The 24,253-nt window shown below is 45.7% G+C and overlaps 2 protein-coding genes across 8 annotated transcripts in view; one reads left to right on the top strand and one right to left on the bottom strand.

Annotated features, from left to right (window-relative positions):
• LOC139352111 (calcipressin-1-like) overlaps positions 1 to 24,253 on the bottom strand; it is a 248,609-nt gene that overhangs the window by 144,376 nt on the left and 79,980 nt on the right. The gene's annotated exons all lie outside the window — the stretch shown is intronic.
• Positions 1 to 24,253, top strand: part of dmd (dystrophin) — a 166,624-nt gene that overhangs the window by 133,049 nt on the left and 9,322 nt on the right. For 5 of the 7 annotated variants that reach the window (XM_070994174.1, XM_070994172.1, XM_070994173.1 and 2 more), the window contains 10 exons: positions 7,397 to 7,458; positions 7,593 to 7,667; positions 8,959 to 9,160; positions 9,251 to 9,336; positions 10,101 to 10,258; positions 13,088 to 13,254; positions 15,115 to 15,226; positions 16,743 to 16,879; positions 18,563 to 18,601; positions 19,909 to 19,974. In XM_070994174.1, coding sequence (XP_070850275.1) covers positions 7,397 to 7,458; positions 7,593 to 7,667; positions 8,959 to 9,160; positions 9,251 to 9,336; positions 10,101 to 10,258; positions 13,088 to 13,254; positions 15,115 to 15,226; positions 16,743 to 16,879; positions 18,563 to 18,601; positions 19,909 to 19,974 — 1,104 coding nt within the window. Of the gene's footprint in view, positions 1 to 7,396; positions 7,459 to 7,592; positions 7,668 to 8,958; positions 9,161 to 9,250; positions 9,337 to 10,100; positions 10,259 to 13,087; positions 13,255 to 15,114; positions 15,227 to 16,742; positions 16,884 to 18,562; positions 18,602 to 19,908; positions 19,975 to 24,253 lie in introns of those variants that run through there. The other 2 variants (XM_070994176.1, XM_070994177.1) reach the window with 2 other exon arrangements.

Raw genomic sequence — 24,253 nt, forward strand, 5'->3', positions numbered from 1 at the left:
AATCATAAATAACTCTGGCATCAAGACAACATTTTAGATTTCTGTATCAGCATGTGAGGACAAACGACTCCGGATTGGTCCTGAGAAAGGCGTTTTGAGCAGCAGCTCTCAGAAAAGTTTCATCACGATGCTTAATAACCATCCTCCTTCGTCCTCAGGGGACGATTAGCCCAGCAAAATCCTGCAGCTCAAAGCCCAAAATGTAAAATATGAATGTCCGCCGCTGCAGAAAAAGGAAAGACCTGCTTCTGTTTCCTCCTCTTTTGGACTTTGAGACATACGAGCAGTCCAGATCTGTCCAGTCCAGTTTCATGTATGAAACTAGTGCTCAGTTATTGGTGTGTGGAGCTAATGCACGCAGACATGCAGGTTGCAGCTGTGACGACGATGCAGACGATTGATTATTTTAAAAGTTTTCAGTCCCAAGTGTTCACTGTGATCGCTCATAGAGACCACCTGCTTCAACCTCCCGAAGCCAAAGGCATTAAAATACGTCTCCCCCTCCTTTCGTGCGATTTCACATTGATTATCAGAGCAGGCCGAGGCCGAGAAAACAAAGCGTTTGCCAAAGGTCACAAAGTAAAATGTGCAGGGAATGAATTTGTTCCATTTCGGTTCAGTAATCTCTTTTGTTGAACCGGGTCAGCTTGAGGACGGTGTGTGTGAGGTTTACAGTGGGCTGACCCTCCCTATCTGTGCATGCAGCTGGTTATTTATAAATGACCCTCGCGACGAACCGTCATTTCCACTGGTTCGCCTTCAGTTCACGCTGCAGGTAAAGCTCAGCCGGTGCGGCGCTCATGGTTGAATTGTTCAGCCGTGACAGGGCTGGAGCTTCTGATGGTGGATTTTTGATCTCTTAAATTAAAGCCCTCACAGTTTTCTGAAGGCCAAAGTGATGTCATCAAAATGCTTTTATTGCCTCATCGAATGTCCCAATACCTTAAAATTACTCAGTTTACACGTTTTATAACACGTACAACATAAAAATCTGAATATTGTTCCACAGTTAAACAGCTGGACACAAGATATCTCCTGCTTCGCCGTTAGGTCTGAGCTAAGTGTGTGTACGCTGGAGGTTTCAGGTGTCCGCATCACACCTGTGTAAGCAGAATGCTGCACCGTGATTGTTAGAAATCCCGCAGGTGTATCCAGGTGTTACTCTGAGATTTAAGGTGAGAAGCCTTCCCTCCAGCAGGTGAACCTTTTCTTTCATTTATGATGCAAACCTTACAGAAACTCTCTGATTTCAGCTTCTTGCGTAAGACATCAGCGCTGATTAATCAGCTGATCATCCAGCTCTATATGTTCAAATGACAGTCGGCTATTAAAGTGGCTCCTGCACCTAAAAGATAAGTCCAGTGATCTTCTGTATTTTTCCTCCCTGTGCAGAGCCAAACCAACAGTGACTGTATCCCTCTAACAAGTGCCAAGTGTGTATCAAAGCCTGGTATCTTATTGCCACAGAGCTCCTTTGTTAACTATTAAACACATCAGCGAGCCACACTGTCGCTCCTTCATTTCCATGAACACACACTAGTTTATTTTGACTCACTCACTAAAATGCCAAATCCCAACAAACGCACCTCTTTGAGTCAGAAAGGACGGTGACCAGCTGTTTTAGGAAATAGTGTTTCTAAAATAGTAACTCTAATCAGGATGATGAACGATCAGAAGGAAAATGATTAGAGTTGTCTTTCAGCTCTGTGGGATCCCTCAGGTTTTGTCGGTACTTTTAGCTCCTCTTTGACAAACAGCTTCCCCTCATATCCAGCTGATGAATATGGCTTTCATGCTTTTTCGCCGGCTTTTTTCCTCTTGTTCGCATTACATCCCTGAAGGCCATTGTCTGAGCTCATTCAGACGCCTGGTGTGCAGGAAACATTCTGTCGGGGCTCACTCTCAATGATAGGCAGAGGAAGACGTCGCCGTTGCCCATAAACCACCTTTAATCATTCATCCAAGAGCCATAATTGACTGCAGCAAGAAGTGACACTCGTGTCTCTGTGCGGATCCATTATTTAAAACGCCTATCTGTCACCGCCGCAATAAGCTATTCAGCTGCCTGTTAACTGCAATGTGTATCATTGTGTGTTCGCAGGCGCGTGGGGGTGTGTGTTATTGTGCGACGGCGCACGCGTTTGTGTGTTATCGCTGTCAGAAAAAGACCGTGGTTCAATCCAGCTTTTAAAAAATCCTGCACAGAGGAATGTCTTATTTTTCTGGGGGGAAATAATCTGATGAGATTCAGGCTTTTTCCTTTTCATCGTTACCTGCGGAGCGTGAGCAGGAGCAGACTTTTAAGAATCAGTCCTGCTTCGGTTCGACGGTCGACCGATCGGCGAGGTTCGGCCATGACAACTGCTGCGCGGTACAGGGTGAAGCTGACTGGACGCAGAAGTCAGGGACCCCCTCAAACCAACATTATTTTCTCTTGGATCTCCTCCCTCTGCATGCGGAGCTGTAATTAGCCATGCTAGCAGCGTAGCTCCATCAGTGGCGCCGCTGCTCAGTTCAGACTGAAATATCTCAACTACTGCTCGACTGACTGCCATGAAAGTTTGGACGGACATTCACAATCCCCAGAGGATGAATCCCACTGATCCTCTGACTCTCCTGCGAGCGCCACCCTCCTCAGGTTGTGGTCAGAGTAGTTTAGCTGCTTCATCCCAGTAAGATCTAACTTTCGCTTCCCGCTCGTGAGAGGAAATCGTAGGTGGGGGGATGTGAACGTCGAGCGCTTTCCCCCTCCCTCATCAGCTTCAATCAGATCACCCTCGAGCAAGGCAGCGAATCCCTGACTGCTGTGCTGGAGCGGCTCAGTGTGCACTGCTTCATCTTTTGACAGTTTACGATGCATTATCAACACTTGGGCTTGTCCTGGGGCCATGATACGTTTTCTGGGGAGGCGGTGTCAGCTTTCAAAGAGCATAAAAAAAAGTCAAAACTGGAGATGCTTCATTCCTGCAGGCCACCATTGATATATGATTGTTCTGTTGTGTTTTTTTGTTCATTAATCCCAATGGGACATGTGGTGGGAAGTAATCGGAGAGCGGCTCTGGATTTTGTTGACATACTGGAACAATGTGTGTTTGTCAGGTGTGTTTCTGTGAGCTACCGGTAGAAAAGAGATGCAGCGTCCTCCTCTTCCAAACGAATGACTGCTTCCTTACAGGAGGCTGAAGCCGCAGTGGGTGGTGGAGACAGATAAGGTGTTGAGGACAGGTGGGTGATGTGGCAGAGACGGGGCCGGGAATTTGAGGTTTGGAGTGAAATGTAATGGAAGGAGTGGAGGGTCGGAGGCAGCAAAACACCCCACGAGCTGAGAGGGTTTAGTGTCTGCTCCAGGACACACCAGCAGTGAGGGGCTCGAACCGAAGTCAGCGGTTCAAGAAAAGCCTCTCGCCAAGTTAAACATTCAGAAATATCACACAAAAAGGTGTTAAGTCGCTTTATTTTGAAGGAGTGTTTCAGGAAAGATGACAAGAAGGTCAGTGATCACTGACCCAGAGTCAGTTTTAGATCAAGCCGAAGCCCAAGCACACTTCACTGTTTTATGATGTGTTATTGACCAAACCAGTAATTGATTCATGGAGCAAATAAGGGACTAATTGATAGATGGTGAATGTTGAGTTGCAGCCTGAAAATGAGGCGAGAAGTGTGAGATACTGATGAAACTGAGGGTTGCCGGCTCATCGCTCATCATTTTTTACCAGCTGCTTGACCCAAATCCTCATTTCATAATCTTAAACTTAAGAGGGAGATTTTCCTGAAATTGATCTCGATGTAACGCACTTAGGTTTCTAACGAACATAACGCGCACAAACCAAGGTTTATCAAGCTATCAAATGTCACCAAACCCAGGACCATCGTCACAATAAAGCAGCCTCCTCTTCCATGGGCTGGGTCTCGACCCCTGGATCTCAGTTTTCCGTGGAAGTGGAAGTGCTCCTTATTGCTGTTGTTTGCTTCTGAGTGGCTGATGTAAACAGCTGCAAGTTACCTGCCATGCACAAGGACATGAGGGAGCTGAAGTGCGCCACCCCTCACTCAGAAGCCCACATCTCCAAGCCTGTGAGCACTCCAGCTGAAAGCAGCTGTGCGTTTGATGCTGCACGGTTATTAGAAGCATTTGTCCAAGTGGCTCGGAGCAGCGCGGCGATGACGAGCTGAGCGCCCGAGCTACTGTTTGCTCAGACTATGAACTTAGAGGATTTTTAAGTAGCTCTTCACCACGGGACCCCTCTCCTCATTATCTGGAGTGGGAGTGTGGTAGAGAGGCAGGAGAGAGAAAAACAAGGGCGATGCGGAAAAAATGACCCCGCGAATGGATTATTAGTATCTGCTGTTCAGACAAAGGTTAACTGCAGCCGCGCTGGTGTGCGACCGGCTCAACATGTGTGCTTTTAACAAGCCGGGATGAGCTGCGTTCGTGCACCAGCGGGCCTCAGGCCAGAGTTATGAAGCAGAAAGCCGTGCTTTGTCTGCGGCAGCGCCTTATTTTAAACAGCTCTGCTGTGTTTTTAGCTGCTTGTTTTGTTTGCTTTTCTACCACTGACTCGCAACGCCCGCTGTGCTTCAGTGGTCGCCCACTTCCTACGCCCACCGCTCACATGCATGAGAGCCTGATCTCACACACCTGTGCTGAAGAAACTAAAAACATCTGAGCGCATCGAGTGTTTTCTCCAGCTCCAGCCTCATCTCCAGCTTCCTATCAGCGACAAAATGGCTCCAATATTTCACTCTAACTGGTGCTAAATAGCCGTTTAACCGTCCTATATTTAACACTCTGACGAACGCGTCACAGACAGCCTGACTGACACATACTCTTAAATCAGAAGCCGCTCTCGTCTCCAGGATTGCGGCGAGCCAAATGTCTATTTATTAACCATCTGATATATAAAGCTGAAAGCGCTAGAAATCTTGAGATTCCTCTGTTCTCTGTTTCCTGTGAAGGACTTTTCAAATATTTGATGTGCTCCGAACAAAAAAAGTTGAATTGCCTGGCTGTTAAGACATGTGGCCTCCATTAGCTTTATGTAAACAGACAGCTGGCACATTACCATCACATTTACAGTAGCATCTATCTGACACCACTTCAGTCACATTTACTGTGGCGCCCAGCATTTCTGACATCAGTTATTTATTTATTTCTTTTTGGAAAATGGATGCACTTGGCTGGAAATGCAGCTGGAATTAGCCATCCAGATTTTCTTATCATGTTAGTACAATAATTATTACAACAGCAGCAGCTAAGTGGAACTAATCACCAGGAAAATCAGCCCTTTGCTTTACAGTAACAATAATTAGTTTTTGCTGCCGTTTAGTTTAAGAGGAGTTTTAGTGTTTTCTAGATGGCGTTTCAATTCAGAGTGGGTGTTTAAAGATGCCATGAAATGCAAATTAGAGCTCAGATCATGACACTCGGCTGGGATTAAACGAGAAATGTTTGGGAGGGCATATGGAGGGAGTACAACGGAGCAAACACTGACACCATATTTTAAGGTAATAAAGCAGCAAACAAGCAGCAGTGACACGTCACGTTATTCAAACAGCGTCTGCCTGCACGCAACGAGCTGTGATGACACAATACGAGTGTTTGGGTTCTTGTTTTATCATTTTGAAATTATAACAGGTCGCACAAATACAGCAGCTCTGTTGGCAAAGCAAAGAAAGACCGTAAGGAACAGCTTTTAACTGAAATTTCTGCGTGTGTTTTCCTTTGAAAACCAATTTATTAGGACATCTATCTCATTAGTTTAGCGCCTTTCCTGTCATATCGTGTGACACTAACAGTAATGTTAGCCCGGAGGTGGGTGAATGCTAACGTTAGCTATTGTCCGAGAAACGCCCTCCGGATTTCACCATCCATTGTCTCTTCAGTTTCAGTTTCATCTGCAGATATGTTTGGGAATACGCTCCACTGAAGTACAATATCAGATGACATGAGAAGGGCCTTGGGGGGGTGGGTTGAACATTGAAGACGCATTTCTAAATTAATTTTTAAACTTACAGCAACGCAGCACATCTGAGCTGGGGATATTTAAGCAAAGGGAACGTGGACACGATGCATACTGAGTGTGAAGAGCTGAGGGCTTTAATATGGGCCAAGCTGCTCATTGGCCTCTGTAGCCAGTTCATCCAGCATGTTCAGACAAAAGGAAATTTATTTTCGAGGTGTCGTTTTCTGAATTCTTTCAGCCCGTCTCGTTCCCCCCGACACCCTCATTGTTCTGCGTGTCCGTTTTAAGAAGTCAAATTGTCGTCAGAAGTGCTTTATTTCACCCAGTGTGACCAGGAAGTCAGCGCGGTTAATTAGTCCTGACCCACGAGTGGACGGACGCACAATACGGGATGGACACAGGACGTGTGCCGCAGGAATAGAAAAGGGTTCAAGACCTCGAACAAGAAGCGCGGATTCTTTAAACATCGTCGTTATTAGCGTCGTTATTCCGGTGCAGGAGTAAATCCACATCCCTCAGTGCAGCTCTGAAGGCGTAAATCACACACAGATACGCAGCCGGGTCTCCTGCGAGTGGGGAGCAGCAGTCACGAGGAGAGAAAGTGTGAGGGGAGAATGACACAGCAGCCGTCTCTCCCTCCCTCTGCCGCCTCTCTTCCCTCCTCTATCGCAGGGAGGATGAGTGTCTTTGTGGTTCTGTGCCACACTGCGTTGTTATTTCCTCAGATTATGAGATGGAGGGGAGCGACACACAAACAGCAGGATTAGTGACACAGTGTGGGATTCTGGGGAAGCGGATCTAATTCACCAGCGACCGAGGTTCATTTCAGCGTTGCCCAAAAGGACTGTCCGCCTTCTGCTGCTTTTTCAGGAAGCACAGTCACTGCAACTATGTCTTATGCTTCTAATATTTACCTTGTGTTCAGATCTCCTGTGCATCCTCTACAGAGTGCATAAAGAAACAGACGAGCAGCAGCTGTTTGAATGAACGCAGCACATAAGATCTTTGAAGGTTTATTCACTGCAACGTAGAAATAAGCTGACTGGAAGCTTGAACACACTCCTGTTGAATAATAAAGCTGTTGTGGACTCGGTGAATGTCCTTACCTGCTAATTGTCAGCGGTCAAGCATTGCCATTATGAGCATGTTGGAATTCTAGCGTTAGCATTTAGCTCGAAGCGCAGCTCTGTCTAAATACAGTCTCACAGAGCTGCTAGCATAGGAGGGGGTCAGGATATGCATATGGCTGATGCAGGTGCAGCCCACACAGCTCGTTGTTTTCATGAGTTTGAACCTCTTTTCACTTCCTGCCTTTTGCATAAGCAGTCACAGAATCACTGTGTTTTATTTTATGAGCTAATGCTTCAAAGCAGCATTCAGCAAACATGAAGTTTCAGCATCTGACCGCTGTGTCTCGTTTTGTCCCTCTCCAGCCACCAGACCCAGACGACATGCTGGGATCACCCCAAGATGGCCGAGCTCTACCAGTCTCTGGGTAAGATGCTCGTACTCTCATACGCCGTTTGTCTGTGTGAAAGCCTCGTACGTGACGCCGCGACGCTCGTGCTGTTAGCAGAAGTCGGAGATGTTAAACTCCACCGTTCTCTGTCCTCGCCTCTCTTCCTTTAGCCGACCTGAACAACGTTCGATTCTCAGCCTACCGAACAGCCATGAAGCTGCGGCGCCTGCAGAAGGCTCTGTGCTGTAAGTACTCTGTCTATATATACTTTACATGTACATACCTCTCCTGCGTGTGCGTGTGTGTGTGTGTGTGTGTGTGTGTGTGTGTCACATAGGCCTTTAGTCTCTCTGTTCAAGCACACTCCCCTCTCATCATGAGTGCTCCTCTCATTGTGTTCCAACCCTCCTACACTCCTCCTTTGTTCTTACTTCTCCTCCATCTCCCTACCTCTTTTTTTAAATTCACCTAATTTTCCGCGTCATTCTTCGTCTCCATTGTCTCCTCTTCGCTTCCTCCTTTGTGTATACTTCTCTCCTTTTCCTCCCTTTTCTTCTACCATCTTTGCCTCTCTGCCCTCAGTCTGTATGTGTGTCCATATGTGTGTTTACTCATCCTTCTCGTCTCTTGCCGGTGGCTCTGCAGAGTGTGAGCCGCCCACAAGCTGTTATGTGTGTGATATGTTTTAAGGCGTATAGCCAGCTGCAGCCGTGCAGCACAAGAGCACTATTTATGTTGTGAAGGCTTTCTAAAAATAGAAATGAACAAGTTTAGTGATTAACCTTGGTGAAGGCAGCACGGCACAGTTTGGGTTTTTGGTTTCTTTAACTCTTTGCTCACATTATTAAAACCACACTGAAGATTTGGTTTAAATATGACATTTGAATATGTCGGGCTTTCGTCCCACACCACATGAACGCAGCATCGCACAGAGGGAATTTAGCATTTCTGTGTTGTTGGTGGTTGTTTGAGATTCTAATTAAAAATGAAAGCCTTGTTCATCAGCATCCACTCTGTGCTCTTCCCCTGCTGTCCACCGCGTTGCGTGTTCTTGGACGAGGAAAAGGAAAACAGCCGGCGTGTAGAAAACAAAAGTTTGCAGTCGTGTGAGTCAGAAAATTCACAGGGAAGCAAACTCGCAAGACAGAATCACCGCCAGCGGAGTCTGATCAGGGCTCCTGATGAAAGAAAGTGCATTTTTCGGCACAATAAATACCCAGTTTGCAGGCGTCATTTGTGTGTCGAGGTATGCTAGCACACCTCTCTCCTCGCTCTTTCACAGTCTTTACTGATCCCAGTGGATGATAAATATGAATAATGTGACACTTTATTGATCCCTGGAGTGAAGTCGCCTTCTCACCAGCGTCCTTCTGCAGCACTGAGCTGAAGGACGCTTTGAACACAGAGGGGTTGCACCCAGTTGGTCCAGTTGAAGGACAGTCTGAGCTCAGCAGCAGGACACACTGCCGCTTTGTGTGTGTGTGTCAGTGTGTGTGTGCGCTAACCAAACGTCTTCCTCTCGGCGTGTGTCTGCAGTGGACCTGGTGAGCATGCCGATGGCGTGCGAGGTGTTTGACCAGCACGGTCTGAAGCAGAACGAGCAGCTGCTGGACATCTCCCAGCTGGTCACCTGTCTGACCAGCCTGTACCAGCGGCTGGAGCAGAGCCACTCGCACCTGGTCAACGTCCCGCTGTGCGTCGACATGTGCCTCAACTGGCTGCTCAACGTCTACGACACGTACGTGGAGCGTGCTGCACACTCACACACACACACGTGTTTCCATTAAGTCAGTGAGAACACACCCTAACATCTTTTATTGCTCGACAGTGGTCGCACTGGAAAGATCCGGACTCTGTCATTCAAAACTGGAATCATCTCACTCTGCAAGGCTCACCTGGAGGATAAATACAGATGTAAGTATCACACATACACACACACACACACACACACACACACAGATTTTTATGAGGCATTATGCTCCAAATTGCTCTTAATTGTTGTTTCCCAGAAGTTCAGTGGATTTGGGCTGTGTTTATATTGTGCAACAACCAATACACACAGACTGTGTGGGCGTCTCCACCTGCTGCTTTGGTTCATGCGTGTGCAGCAGCGCAGAGTAACAGTGGGCTGGGTGAAGTGGAATGAACATAAGAGTGATTATTTATATGAGCGGGGATGTGAGTGTATCGAGATGTGTGGCTGTTTTGTAGCAGCCTGATGTCATTTGCATGTGATTTAGTGAAGGTGAGCACAGTGGAGGGCTGTGGGTAATAACTGGCACAGCACCTCTGGTGCAGCACTCCAATCAGAGGCTGCAGGTTTATCAACATATGTGTCCTGCTGCCTTCAGGAGCCTGCAGCGATTCAATGGAGTGAAGCTTTTCATACACTGGACAACAGACACTGAACTCAGTAATTTATAGATAAATGCTGACTAATTCACTGACATTCCTGCTGTAACCACAAGATCATTTTTCTAAAAATTTAAAAGCATCTGTTGGTTGGACGGTGTTTAATTCAAATGTTTTACATTTACTGCATCATTTCATTACTAAGACCGCTGACATGTCGACGCGCTGATGTGACAGTACAGCCAAAAATCTCATTCTTCTCTCTTGCCTTTGTCCCATTCACCGTCCCCCGTCCCCCGTCCTTCTCCGCCCTCTCCACGCTCCAGTCTTGTTCAGACAGGTTGCCAGTGCGACAGGTTTCTGTGACCAGCGTCGTCTGGGCCTCCTCCTGCACGACTCCATCCAGATCCCCCGGCAGCTCGGTGAGGTCGCCTCCTTCGGTGGCTCCAACATTGAGCCCTCCGTCCGCAGCTGCTTCCAGTTTGTACGTGATACACTCACACACACACACACACACACACACACACACACACACATAAACACTTCTATGTTAGCAGTCTTGTTTGACTTTCAGAGTTATGGACAGTCATAATGAATGTACTCACTCATAAAAGCAACGAGCCTGTAAAACGCTGCCGTTGCCCACATGTGTCTTTGCACTGATGCCCAAAGCCCTCCAGATGAGGGTCCCAGTATTTGTTTACGTCAGGCTGAATTGGCTTTATTTATAGAAAGAAACTGGATTGTCACTAAGAGCTTTGCAGGGAATAAAGGCCCAAACGTCTATAAAACCGAGTGTGTTACAGCCTCCAGTAAACGGGCCAGAGTGAGAGCGTGTTTGTGCGTGTGTGTCTGAGCAGTAGTACGTGAATGACAGCCTGCTGGGGATCAAACAAATGATCTCTGACAGCTGTAGAGGTGTTGATGGAATGGAAACACGGGCATTTTTATGGACAGATGAGTAAAAATCTCACAAACAAAAATGAAGCGTATATCTACCTGCACACGGGTGTTAAGATGATTAAGTGTGTGACGGCACAGAGAAGCAAGGAAATGAGAGTCTCTGGCTCTCTCCATCAGCGTTCCCTTTGTGCTTCTTTATGTTTGGGAGCAGACAGCGTAAACGTTTGAGCCACAAAACAAGCAGCAAATCCAGCATACACACAAGGCTTCCAGTAATTGCAGTCTGGCTGGATTATCCCTGATCTCCAAAAGATGATCCAGCATTTTCATGTTTAAAGTCCCCGCTTTGGACACTGAATTTAGCTCTTCCCCTCAAACGCATTCACGAAGTAAGACCATTGTCATGTGTTCAACAAAGGGAATATTGTACGAACTGACCGTTCGCTAAAGCCCTCCTCCAAACCGGATTTGTCCAATCATAGCTTAGCAGCCGTGACTAAGCACGAAAGGTCTGTCAGTCTTTGGTTTTGTGCACGTGTGAACGCAGTGTGCACGGCGTGCTGTAGTGAGAGAGATTTAGAGGGCAGGATAACCTGATTTTCTCTGGAAAAAAAGGAAAATAATTCTGTTTTGATGAAGACTGGAGCGCCGTTTGATCGTCCAATAAAGGGACATTTAGTGATAGGTCTTCACAGAGTTTGTAGGGAGAGCAAAAGTGTAAAGAATGGATTAGAAAGTGTGTTTTTCAGCTCTAACGTAAGATGCAGATGTTAACATAGTTAACTACGTCCACTAAGACCCAGAGCTAGCATATCATTAGCTAGCCCTGTGTCAGACTTTAAGCTAACGTTAGCAGTTCTGTCCTGCTTTTTACTGGATTTGGGGAACTATATCTGAGATTGTGCTGCATTCACAGACTAAATACCTTTTGTCGTGTCATGTTTAAATACCTAAACGGCACTGCAACACAACACAATACAAGAGCAGTGCTGGTTCTTTATGCCACACCTTCTCTGGGGCCTGTTAGCTTTAGCCTCAGTGTCAAACACGTCCTTTACATTGTTGTTATTCTGATCGGAGTCACAGGGGTTAATTAGCCGTCTAGATACGGCTCATAAATCTGCTTTGACGGCTGTCATTCCTGTCTCGCTGAAAAGACGTTTGAGCGCTAAATCTGCCACTTTTATCATCGTTAACTATGTGCTGTGCCAGAACAGAAAGGTTGGCAGGCATAGCAGGCGTCAAATTGTGATTTCTGGAGATAATCATAGTCCCCTGGGAATCACAATCAGCATGTGTCATATCCTGCCTACCTGCTTTGTCTGAAGACGTTTTACACGCACGCTGATTGACACAGCCACTAATACGCAGCTTGATATATGTGAGCTGTCAACACCAGGCTTTTTTCTTCATCTTTCTGAGGCTTTAATCGTCCTTTTGTTTGCACCTTGAAGCATTACAGACCTATTCTGTTCCACAAAACTACGGCTGATTTAAAACGAGTGTGCTCTCATTAATATGATGCTTGAACAAGCAGCGCACACACCCTCACGCAGGCACAGGTGGACGATCTAATCTCAGCCCAAAAACCCTAAAACTAGTCCTAAAACTGGAAATAGCTTAGCCGCTTCCTCTGAGGTCAGTGTGCATGTGGGTGTGAGACAGAAAGACAGAAGGAGATGTGGGGGGGGGGGGGGGGGGGGGGGGGTCAGTTCTGTGGAAACTCCAAGACCCTGGAGTTCCCAGAGTCCCTGCTGATGGGAAAGTGACGGGCGAAGCCACTGTGTTTGTTTTCTTGAGACATGAGAAAAGGTTGAGTGAACTCCTAAAGCAGCTTCTCGCTGTAGTTTCTATCAAACATCACTCACGCTGGAGGAAATGCTGCTTCTGTTGAGGACTGTTTTCAGCGGCGGATTAATCCACGTTCGGCGCTCCAGAGAATGTTTGTGGCAGCAGGACGGCGTGTGCGGGATTGAGCCAAAATAAATGACAGTGTGTGTGTCGATGTAATGAAGGAACACATCACCCAGGGCAACAGCGAGGCTCGCTGATGTGCTTCAGTGGTCCCTGGACAACAATGGAGCTCTGTGGCACGGAGGAATGAGATATATGACGATTCATTGTTGGCTTCAAAAACGTGGAATATTGACAGAAGTGAGGATGACAGGATGCACTTCTAAGTGAACCAGGGACTTAAATTTGGCTCTCTGAACATTCAAGGTCGTTTTTTTACTGCTTCACAACCAAAAACATCAAGACGCATGAAATATTCACTGACTCACTGTGTAATGTGGAGCAGTTTTCATTCTCCCTAAAACCGCCTAAAAATCCATGCACTTCTTCAAAGGATGATGTCACTGCTTTGTTTTGCTTTCACGGCGTGCTCACTGTGCCTCCGTCTCCTTCCCAGGCCAACAACAAGCCCGAGCTGGAAGCCGCCATGTTCCTGGACTGGATGCGTCTGGAGCCTCAGTCCATGGTGTGGTTACCCGTCCTGCACCGCGTGGCTGCCGCCGAGACCGCCAAGCATCAGGCCAAGTGTAACATCTGTAAGGAGTGTCCCATCATAGGATTCAGGTCGGTGTTTCACTGCACAGACGTGCCTTAAAGAACACACTGTTTTATCTGACCTTTACAGGTGAACGAGCCACTCCTTATCCGCCCTTTGAGCGGCTGATCTGAAAGACTTATCCAAAGAAATGAGCAGAGTAGAAGTTATTATATTGTTCATCTTGTTACATGGAGGGCAATAAAATGCCAAATTAATTTCATTTTCAATTAACCCCAAATGAAAGCGACTGCACGCGGAGACGTTGGCTTCTGGGCTTTATGAAATGATGTTTAAACATACGAGCGTTTCGTCTGGAGCGTGAATCAGCAGCACATCTCTTATATATTTTCCTTTAAATCAGTTATTTGATCACGTTTTCCAGCGACAGCATAAGAAAAAAAAGACATTTCTTTTTTATTGTAGAGATTATCCAGCTTTTTTTTTTCAGAGTTCTTGTCCCTGTAGTGCTCCTCTTTATTTAAACAGCAGGAGGTGAGATGCTGATGTTCATATTTCAGTTCAGGAAGAAGGGAAACGCAGCGATGGCTCAAATCATGACACTCAGTGAGGTGTTTTCTAATTGGCTGCTTGAAACAAGAAGCTTTGGCATTTGTTTAAAGAAGCCACGCTGATGATCGGCAAAAATGATATGTTTCAGTTTACTGTAAGTTGGGCCTCAAGCGAGAACCACTCAGTGCATCAGATTTGTTAAGTGACCACTCGCGGCATGAAGTGGTGCCAGATACACTGATGAGCTAGCGTCATGCTACTTCTGAAACCGACTTTGACTCCTTTTTGATGCATGGACGTTGTCAAAGCTTGTTTATTGCCCACATGTCTCTGTTTACACTGCAGAGCCACAATTCAGGCGTTCATTGCAGAATCTCGTGCGCCACGGACCCGATCACATGCAGGCTGACAGACTGCAGATAGATCTTTTTTTCCCGCGCTAGCAGCCTGGCTTGACCGCTTTGGCCAAAACTGAAATACCTCTGCAGCTGTTTATTACCTATTGAAATGACTGTGCAAACACTTTGTCAGTCTGTCCAACGCTTTGATGTTTGACAACATTCTCAACCTCAGCCGCACTTTACTTTTAGTGCTAATTAAGAAATGTTAGCATGCTAACACGCCAAGGTAACCATAACAGTGGCATGTTAGCATTGTTAGCGTGTTAGGACGCTGACGTTAGCATTCAGCTCAGAGTGCATAAGTTCAGCCTCTGACACTGTCTGCAGATGTTTCTGCACTGAGCCCGTTGTGAGCCTGTACATTACACCTACAAGACTAAAAAGCGCTTTGTTTGGGCTGATTACTCCAGTAAAAACACATTAGCTTCACTCATCTGATCAACGCGATTGCTCTCTGTCACCAGTCGAGCTCCGGCTGCGAAAGAGCTTGTGAACCTATTTGTCACCTTAATCTAATTCAACAGCGGCAGCAGGGCAGTAAAACAGGCCACTTGCATATATGAATGATGGATGATATGATTATAAAGACAGAACTGCAGTCGTTTTTGTAACCTCGACCCTTCGAATCCTCGTGAAGGCCAGCAGGTTTTCTTTCTTTCTTTCTTTAACTAAAGGTTGGCACCCGTTAAGGCAGGTGTGTCTGCTCTGTTGTTGGTGGGCCCCTTCATGACGAGAGCGGTGATAAATTTTAATGAAGAGTCCCAGGGCCAGAGAATAAATTTCTCATTTAGGTTCTGGGCTGAAAGGATTTTAACTGCTCCTACAGTGAAGAAAACAGAGCCGTAAATTTCCCTCGTTTATTGATTCTCTCCTTTTCTTTTCTCCCTCCCACCTCTCCTCTCTCCTCCTCTTTTTGTCTGTTTCTGTTGCTTTCTTGACCTCCTTCCTTCATTCTCTCTCTGTCTCTCTCCCCAGATATCGGAGCCTGAAACATTTCAACTATGACATTTGCCAAAGCTGCTTCTTCTCCGGTCGCGTCGCCAAGGGACATAAGATGCAGTACCCCATGGTCGAGTACTGCACTCCGGTATGAATATATATATATGTTCCTGCTGCAATGTGTAAATGAGATGTAAATGGAAACGGAGAAGATGTGAATTTCAAGGTGCCAGCTGTCAAATAATTTTCTTCCTCTGGTTATGAAGTGAAACCACCCACACTCTCAGATCTGTGCAAGCTGTGCGAAGGCTTCCCTCAGTACGTTAATGTAACACAGAGAGGGGAGTGGGGATGCTTTTCCAACCATCATACATCGTGTCTTAGCTGTTACACCTTCAACAAGCCGTCAATTTAGTGATGTGGTGATCATGTATATTTCAGTCATTCATGCAAGATAATAACTCCATTTAAATCCAAGCGTTTACACACATTCTTTGTGCTATAAAATGTCAGAAATGTGAAAAAAAACGGACAAATTTCCACAGTCAGTGCCGTGGAATAACATGAACAGACAGGAGACGATATCCGCAGTGCTCATTAAAGCTGCACGAACGCTGAGTTAAAAGAGATGATGAAGATGAAGAAAGGGCAAACAAGCAGTTAGCTCAGCGACACTGATGTCATTTTACACCACTGTTTGTTTACAAATCCAACAAATGATGAATGACGAGTTAATTAGTAAAACGTGTGGATGCTGGGAGGTGGATTATGTACATTTTGGAGTGAGCTAGGCTAGCTGTTTCACCTTCCTTTCTTTATGCTAAGCTAAGCTGTAGGCTAGCTGCTCAGCATCAGACAGCAGTCAGGCACAGTTAGCGACTAGCTAGCAAAGCATTCAGCAGCTAAAGAGCCAGATGTTTTTCTCAGGAGCTGGTGGAGACAAAAAACAGAGCTAAAAAGAGACAGAAGATCAGACTTACATTCATCAGGTGGACACGACCGCAACTCAGAACGCTGTTAACTGTTAGCTACAGCTTTGTTTCAGTATCTCAGTTGTATTTCTCTCCACTAAACCAGCTTCACTGCAGACCTGCTGCACCAGGAAGGGCACAACATTTTTTGGGTCATACATAATCTGTGACATAATAACAGAGAGTCACGGAAAAGCCATTGAATTTTACAGCAGGCACACAGAGGAAACTTTAAAGAGGGCATGAAATAACTTTTTGCCAAATCACCTAACAAATACTATCCACCTGCTTTTGCAGCAGTGAACCTGCGTATATTTAACATCCAGAGGGCTGAACTGGCTTCTTAAGCGCAGGCCCAGGGCTGAAATAAAGACGCTGGAGCTGCAGCTGAGAGTCATAAATGTGTTCCTCTGTCTAGTAACTGTAATGACACACTCAGACCTGAGAATGAGGGCGTTAACTTCGCTCACTAGAAGTGTGAATAAAGGCAAAAGAGCTGGAGATAAATGAGCGGCGTGGACTGAAAGGTGTGTGTGTGTGTGTGTGTGTGTGTGTGTGTGTGTGTGTGTGTGTGTGTGTGTGTGTGTGTGTGTGTGTGTGTGTGTGTGTGTGTGTGTGTGTGTGTGTGTGTGTGTGTTTGTGCCCCACTCCCATGAGTGAACAAAGCCGCCTTTGTGCCCCGTCTCTCTCCAGACTACATCAGGGGAGGATGTCAGGGACTTTGCCAAGGTGCTGAAGAACAAGTTCAGGACCAAGCGTTACTTCGCCAAACACCCACGCATGGGCTACCTGCCTGTCCAGACCATCCTGGAGGGAGACAACATGGAAACGTGAGTCTCTCGCACAAAAACAGGTTTTATCACACACTGAGAGGCACTCCCACTAATGTGACCTGAATCAGAGGACACGCACTCAAACACTCATAAGTCTCACTATTCAGAGCGTAGCCACGGTTTGATAGCAGATTTAGCTGTGATGGTGTTTGTGCAGCGGCGTGTGTGTTCAAAATTGGTTTCCAGCTCCTCGCGTGTTTGCTGCCTACACATTACACATTTAGTTTGTTTATCCATGTCGAGCGCGTGTTTGATGCTTCTCATTGTTGAGGGATGCGAGAAAGGCCGAGACTCTTAAAGAGCCAAGAAACAGAGAAAAAACTGAATTTATAACATAGATTCCTTATTTAGAGTCATGACCAGATCCTGAATGATTTCAATATTTAAGAGTCAAAACAAACATTTTTTATCAGAATCCCTTCATAATTGAAATTTGAGCTGGTGCAACCTCAATAGGTCATGAACTGCATCCTGAGTCAGAGATTCAGCTGAAACTAGGCTACGTTTGAACTTTCTGGGACAACTCACCGCGGGGAGTCCGCTCAGAGCCGAGAAACTGTCCCAGCGACGGTCTCGCCAAAGAAAGTGAGCGAGTGTGTTTGGCAAAAATGTCCAACTGTTCCTTTCAAAAGGCAAGCCAGCCAATCCGAGCGAGGCATTGCTATTGTATGTGACAGGAGAGATAAGTGGGGTCCTTGGAGGATTGGCTCAGACCCCAGAGCTCTCAAGTGTTAATTATGGACGGACACATAAAATAAAAATCTGACTTTTTTGGCCCCTGAATGATCTCATCAGCTGATACTTCAGATGTGGGACAAAGAGAAGTGCGAGACTCACGCCGCCTGTAAACTAAGCTGTATATCTACGATAAGCTAAGGTGCTGATGTTTCAGTCAATCCATCATGAATATTAATGATAATGGAAATCTAAATAAGCTCTAACACGACTGTTGGCCGGAGGAAAGGCAGTCAGTAATAACGGAGATATCGGCACTTCCAGGAGAGTGATGAACGTGTCGCTGTCGCTCATTCAAGGCCAGAAAGAAGAAACACGACGACGCACAATCTTGTAAAAGCTTTATAGTTCAAAGTGATGAACGACGGGCTCGAAGGTTGAAGCTAATGTGAGACTGTTAAAACACACACACAGAATGCACGTGCACGCAGTGTGTGTCCTTCTGCAGCGCAACAACGCACACGCATCCTTTTATATTGTGTTATTTAAAGACAAATACACTCACTTGCAAGTGCATGCACGCATTAAGGTTGACACCTGGCGTCATATGAGTGTTTGTCACACCTGAGCTGGTTTTGTGTTCTGCTTGTTTGATTAATGAAAATGTAACAGCTCAATAAATAATCAGTTCCTTATCAATAGTGCTGGTGTGTGTGTGTGTGTGTGTGTGTGTGTGTGTGTGTGTGTGTGTGTGTGTGTGTGTGTGTGTGTGTGTGTGTGTGTGTGTGTGTGTGTGCGTGTGCGTGTGCGTGTGTGTGTGTGCGCACGCCTGTGCTCTATAACTCATATTGTATCACACTGTCTTGTTCGTGCCAGTCTGGCGTCCCAGCCCCCCCCCCCACCTCCCACCATGCGCTACCTTCCATACTACAGCTCCCATCATGCCTTGCTGTGCGGTGTCCTCCCACTTCCTGTGTCATTATCTCACGTTTTTTTGTCTTGCAGTCCTGTCACTCTGATCAACTTCTGGCCCGTAGACCATGCGTGAGTACCTGGCTCTCTCTCTCTCTCACACACACACACACACACACACACACACACACACACACACACACACACACACACACACTGAACTTGTACATTCACTTTCTATCAGCGTCATGCTCAGATATCCTCCCGCTCAAACGGACACACTCGCTCGCTCGCCTCCGCCCATTTCACACTCGTTGTGTAGTGTCATGTCGTCTGAAGCTCTGGTGGGTTTACGTCTCACAGCTTCTCGCTGCTGCTGCTGCTGTTTGACCCCACATCACCCTGCAGGTCTGTGATTCAGGGTGAGTCACCCCTGACTCTGACTGCAAACATGAAAACTATCCCGGCCGGTAAAAACCTCAAATTATCACTTAATTAAACTCTTTTAACAATGATTTTGAGCCCAGTTAAGTGGCAGACGCTGCTGCATTGCTGCCTTATAAACACCAGGGTTGTCTTACAGAGTTAATATGTACTTATGTCTGGCTACTCCACCTAAGCTCCCAGAAAAGTATAGTGTTCAGTGGCCTTAAAGCACTGGTTATCTTCCAGTATGACATTAAAGCGCATGCTCGTTCTGGGGTCTGCGGATCTGAGATCTTTCTCTTAGACGCTGTTTGGTTAAATGATCAGAAGAGGTGAAAACAAGACTTCTTTAAAACATGTAAAGGAACTAGTTTCTATGACTTTACAGTCATTGGGAGGACATGACTGTGATTGTTATATTGATGCCTTGTAAACGTTCAATCGTCATGCTGCTGCAGGCGCTGGTGATGCACCACAGCACTATATGATTCAACAGCGCAATGATTCGTATTATCCTGGCATTTTTTATTCTTCATCCACCTTTACTTTGTGGTGAAAACTCGTCTGTTTGGGCTCTCGGCAGATAAAACTTCCAGCCGTCAAGGTGCCCTTGCAAAGGGAAGTTTTCGGGATTTTAAAGTCAGACCTTAATTTCTCAAGGACTGAAACACTGCAGGGAAAGCTGTTAGGATCCTGGGAGATTTCTGGTTAATGATGTCAAAACACTGATCTTTCCCTCAGAAGACGAGGTGTGACATGTCAGATCTGACGCGTTGTTTGAAGTGCAGGCAAATGTATTCCAAGCCGGGAGTGCAGGATACAAGCGGGGAGCTTATTTACAGAGCATTTCACACCGCCACACATCTGTGCCTCATACTGTCGCTCCGCTCATGGCTCTCCTGTGCATTCATGCGGCTTGTGCACGTGTGTGTGTGTGCGTTGGGTTTAATGAGTCCCTCCTGGTTGGATTCATGAGTCTCTCTTTTTCCTGTCTGTTTCTCCCTCTGTCGCAGGCCCGGATCGTCCCCTCAGCTCTCGCATGACGACACGCACACTCGGATCGAGCACTACGCCAACCGGTAACACGCTATCTGCATTCAGCAGCAGCTCCTCGCAGCGTAGACTCACAGTGTTGCGAACAGGAAGTAACCTTCCTTGTGCTCCACTTTTTGCATTCCCCACTGCTCCCCTCAGCCCTACGAGCGCTACAGATAATGGCTCCTCCAGAGAGCTCTCCCAGACACCAGAAACATGTTGATTGATGTGATTTGGAATAATGAATTTGGAGAAAATGATAAAGTGCAGCACGCTTCCTGCATTGGGATGCCTGTCTTTCCCCTCTCTGTGTTCAAGCAGCCGTTAACTCACAGGGGATCGGTTGCCCTAATTCTTTGCTGACGCATTTCTGGGGAACTTTCGGTCAACACGCTCGTGTTCGCTGCACTTAATAAATCGAAAAGTTGATCGTGAAAGAGCTTTGTGGCGTTCGTCACAAATTAGGGTTGTTTTCGCCTCAGAGCGAGATTATTCCCATCTAGCGAGAGCTTCGTGTACAAGTGACAGATGGAGTTTGTTTTAGTTGTTCGCAACCCAGTGAGTCTATTTCAGTAATGAAGTACGAGCAGTATCGTTAAACGCTTTGATTAACATGAAGATGTGAACCTGCCTTTCAGTCACATGTCATATACAGTCTGTTCTTGCTTCTTGTTGGCATAATAATTAGTATAGACGCCAATTGATGTCTGTATCTTCTATAATACGCTGAAGATGAGTTAAAAGTACAGGAAACTTCCTCCGTATCGACTTGTTCTGTAGGAACAGTATATTGTAAGCAAGTGTGAAGTGTTTATGCAGTTCTAAGTTCCCCTAGAAGACATATTTTATATTATTAGAACTGCCATCATTCGTCATCTGCTTATGCAGCAGCCTCCACTTAGTGAGAGTTGTGGACAAATACATGAATAAATAATGAATTAAAGTAACAATTGTTAGCCGTGTGTTGCAGGCAGAGAAGGAGGGAGGAAGGTGAGGCTTGTTTTCGTCATATTCTGCAGAAAATCTTGCCACAAACGACAAACAAACCTATTTTTTGTCATTGAAATGAGCTACTTGAACGTTTTATGGTCAAAAGTCAGATAAAAGTACGTTTGAGCGGGAAGTCAAGAGGTCGCCTCTCTCATCCCATATTAGGCCATCACGATCTCTGCAAATCATCAGTAATATAAATGCAGTTACTGTGGCGACTGTGCAATAATTAAAGTATGTTATGACCTGAAAACGTACAGTAAATCTAATCTAATAAAGCAATGAGTCCCTCATAAAGTGTAGTTGAATAAATACCTTCAGTAAAAACTGCACGTCATCACCGTCATGAAAGGCAGATGTATTGTGGGACTTGTGTTACGTGGCAAAACCCACAGTATGACCCAGGAAATAAAGGGACAGATGAGGACAGATAAAGAAACTGATGCGTATTCAGTCACAGCTGTGAGTTTCCTGTACCTTTAACCGCTAAAACGACTAACTCACATCAATGTTCCAGATATTTATGGCTGTATATGTCAGTGTTTGAAAGTAGTTGATGCACGATTGTTGATTATTTAAAGACGGAGAACGGGATACCTTGACAGACTGCATTTGAGTGCCATTTTATGTTGAAGTCTCTATCTTTCCTTAAACATATTATCAAAGAAAAGCAGGACTTATGTCTGAAGTTACAGCCAGCAGCACCATTAGATTAAATGCTAGAATGATTTTTCAGTCAGGTGATAATGGAAGTGATGAATAGTACGAGGCTGAACTAAAATGTCAAGATATCCCTTTGCATACAGTACAAACTGAATCTGTACTCATGATAAAGCGATGCATTGACTTTTTGGTGAATAAGCGCTCTGCAGTGCGAGGCCAGCGTATGCGTATGCTAATGCATCTGAGATGTTGCTTGCACCATCCAGTGCGCCAGCATGTGCCCTCGAAAACCTCATCAATACCGAACCCACGGAGAGAAAAGCCATCAATATCGTTGTGGTGCCACACTGAGTCAATCAGAGCTTATTCACCAAAACATTTCAGTGTTCCTTCATTTTGCAGTGATCCTAACCGCTCCCAAAAAAACCCACCGCTGAGGGACAAGAAGCAGTCAAATCAATCAAACAATGAGTCAATCAAAGCAGTCGATCAATCGGTCCTCCAATCAGTCAGCCGGGCGCTGTTGGCATCCCTCAGCGGAGTCAGCGTGAGGTCGGAGCCACAGGCCCGGTCTTTGATCCCTGCCAGAGAGTGTTTGACACCACTCACTGCTGCCTCAGGCTAACACACACACAAACACACACACACAAATACACAAACACACAGCGGCACGCGCTGACGGACGCACATGCTGAGTCACACTCACCCCCTCCAGCCCTGTGCTCTCAGCCCCCAGAGCGTCTCGATCTGGCAGATCCCAGATAGCATCTAGCAGATTAAAGGAAGGTGGTAGGGCGAAGAAGTAACATAATTAAGCCTGGAGGGAGCTGATGGCCCCCAGACCGCGGGGTTATCGCTTGTTTCTGTAGCGTGCAGCAGCTTATAAGTACAGACGCACCGGCCTGGGCAGATGCCAGTCTGTCACAGTCCATCTGCTTAAACGCTCGCTGCCAAGCATCGAGCTTTTTTTATTTTTTTTGGCTGCTGATAAAGCCCAAAATCTCTCCACTTTCTCGGGCAGGCACTCCAGCCACCAGGAAGCTGATCCGGTGGAGATAGTGACAGGGCCGGGAGGTTTGTTCAAATGGACACGACACTGGTTTCTTCAAAGATAAAATCAGGCTTTTTTGTTTGTTTTCTCCTCTTAAAGGATCAGTTCAACCATATTACAGAATGCTTTTTCTCACTTAAAAATCTGGAGCTAGACCCAGCGAGGGATTTGCTTTTAGCATAAAGACGAGAAGCCGGAGGGAGCAGCTAGCCTTGTCATCACACCCGATAAACAGCCTGAATTAGCTGCTTTGCTCGTGTTACATATGTAGCAGTTCATTAACAGCTGCGTATTGATTAGCTGAATCAACTGAGTCAACACTGGATTTTATTTCAAAGTAACCGTAAACTGCCTTGTGGTTCCCTCCACCAACTGGGAGATGTCGTACCTGCCAGCGATTCGCAGTATTTAAATGTACAGTCAGAACAATGTATGATTGCAGCACTAAGTCTCGTAAAGCTTGTTCCGTTATACAGCAGCGTTAATTAGCTTTGGAGACGTTGGCAGGCATATTTTTCAACTTTGGACTGGCTGTTTTCCCTTTATGCTAAGCTAAGCTAATGAGCTTCATATTTGGCATACAGACAAGACAATAAATAGCCCATTTTGCCAAATTTCAAAGTATTTCTCAAATGTTACCACTTTACTACTAGTTTAAGATTAATATTACTCTCTTGTCTCATGGTAGAGTCTGAAGATGGCTATCTTAGCTTAGCTTAGCTTGAAGTCTGAAGCAGGCAGCTAGCGTCTGTCACTCCAGAGTTGTTAAAAAATAAAAACCCACTCGGCAGCTTTTCTAAAACTCTTTGATTAACATGTGTTTTTTGTTTGTACCAAAATGAAGCGTCAAAAATCTCTCAGCTTTGGACCAAGCTAGCTCTCTGCTCCTGTTTCCAGTCTTTATGCTAAGCTAAGCTAATCAACTCCTGGCTTTAGCTCTACAGGTAATGCACAGACATGAGTTTTATCTATCTTGTCATCTAACTCTTTGCAAAAGAAGCAAATATGTTTAATTACTCTTTTTACAGAATAAGAAAGTAGTATTATATCTTTAAAGAAACCAGTTTCTATCAAACTATCCCTGGTTTGACCCTTTGCTCCTCTGTTTGAATGCAGCTTTGCATATGTTATGATAAAATTTGAGACTTCTCTTCTTCCCACATCAACTACAGTAAATCAGTTAAAAAGGCAGTTACACAAGTGAGTCGTATAAAATTGAAAAGCAGATAGCAGTATTAAGTGTCAGAGGTCTGCCAACTGCCTCTTTTATAAGGCAGCTTTCAAGGCAACACAAGCCAACTTGTATAAAACATAAAGAGGCCAGATACTGAAGATGGAGCTTCAGTTTGTAGTGCATCGGTTGTAAACACTATAAAATAAAGTGGCAAGGCAATAGACAGAGGGCTGCACACAGCGTGTGGGTGTCAAACATTTCATCTGCTCGGGATAAAATGATAACAACATGTGCCAAACACAGAGGAACTCCAGCAGGCTCAAATAAAACAGCCCACCATTATGAGCTTCACCAAATTCTCCATTATTCCTGCTGCTGTTTGCACATAATTAGTGTAACCGGAGACACCAGGCCTCATTTTCCTCCCCTTTCAAGCACCGAAAAC

This window comes from Chaetodon trifascialis, chromosome 24, assembly GCF_039877785.1.
Source record: "Chaetodon trifascialis isolate fChaTrf1 chromosome 24, fChaTrf1.hap1, whole genome shotgun sequence".
Lineage (NCBI taxonomy): Eukaryota > Metazoa > Chordata > Actinopteri > Chaetodontiformes > Chaetodontidae > Chaetodon > Chaetodon trifascialis.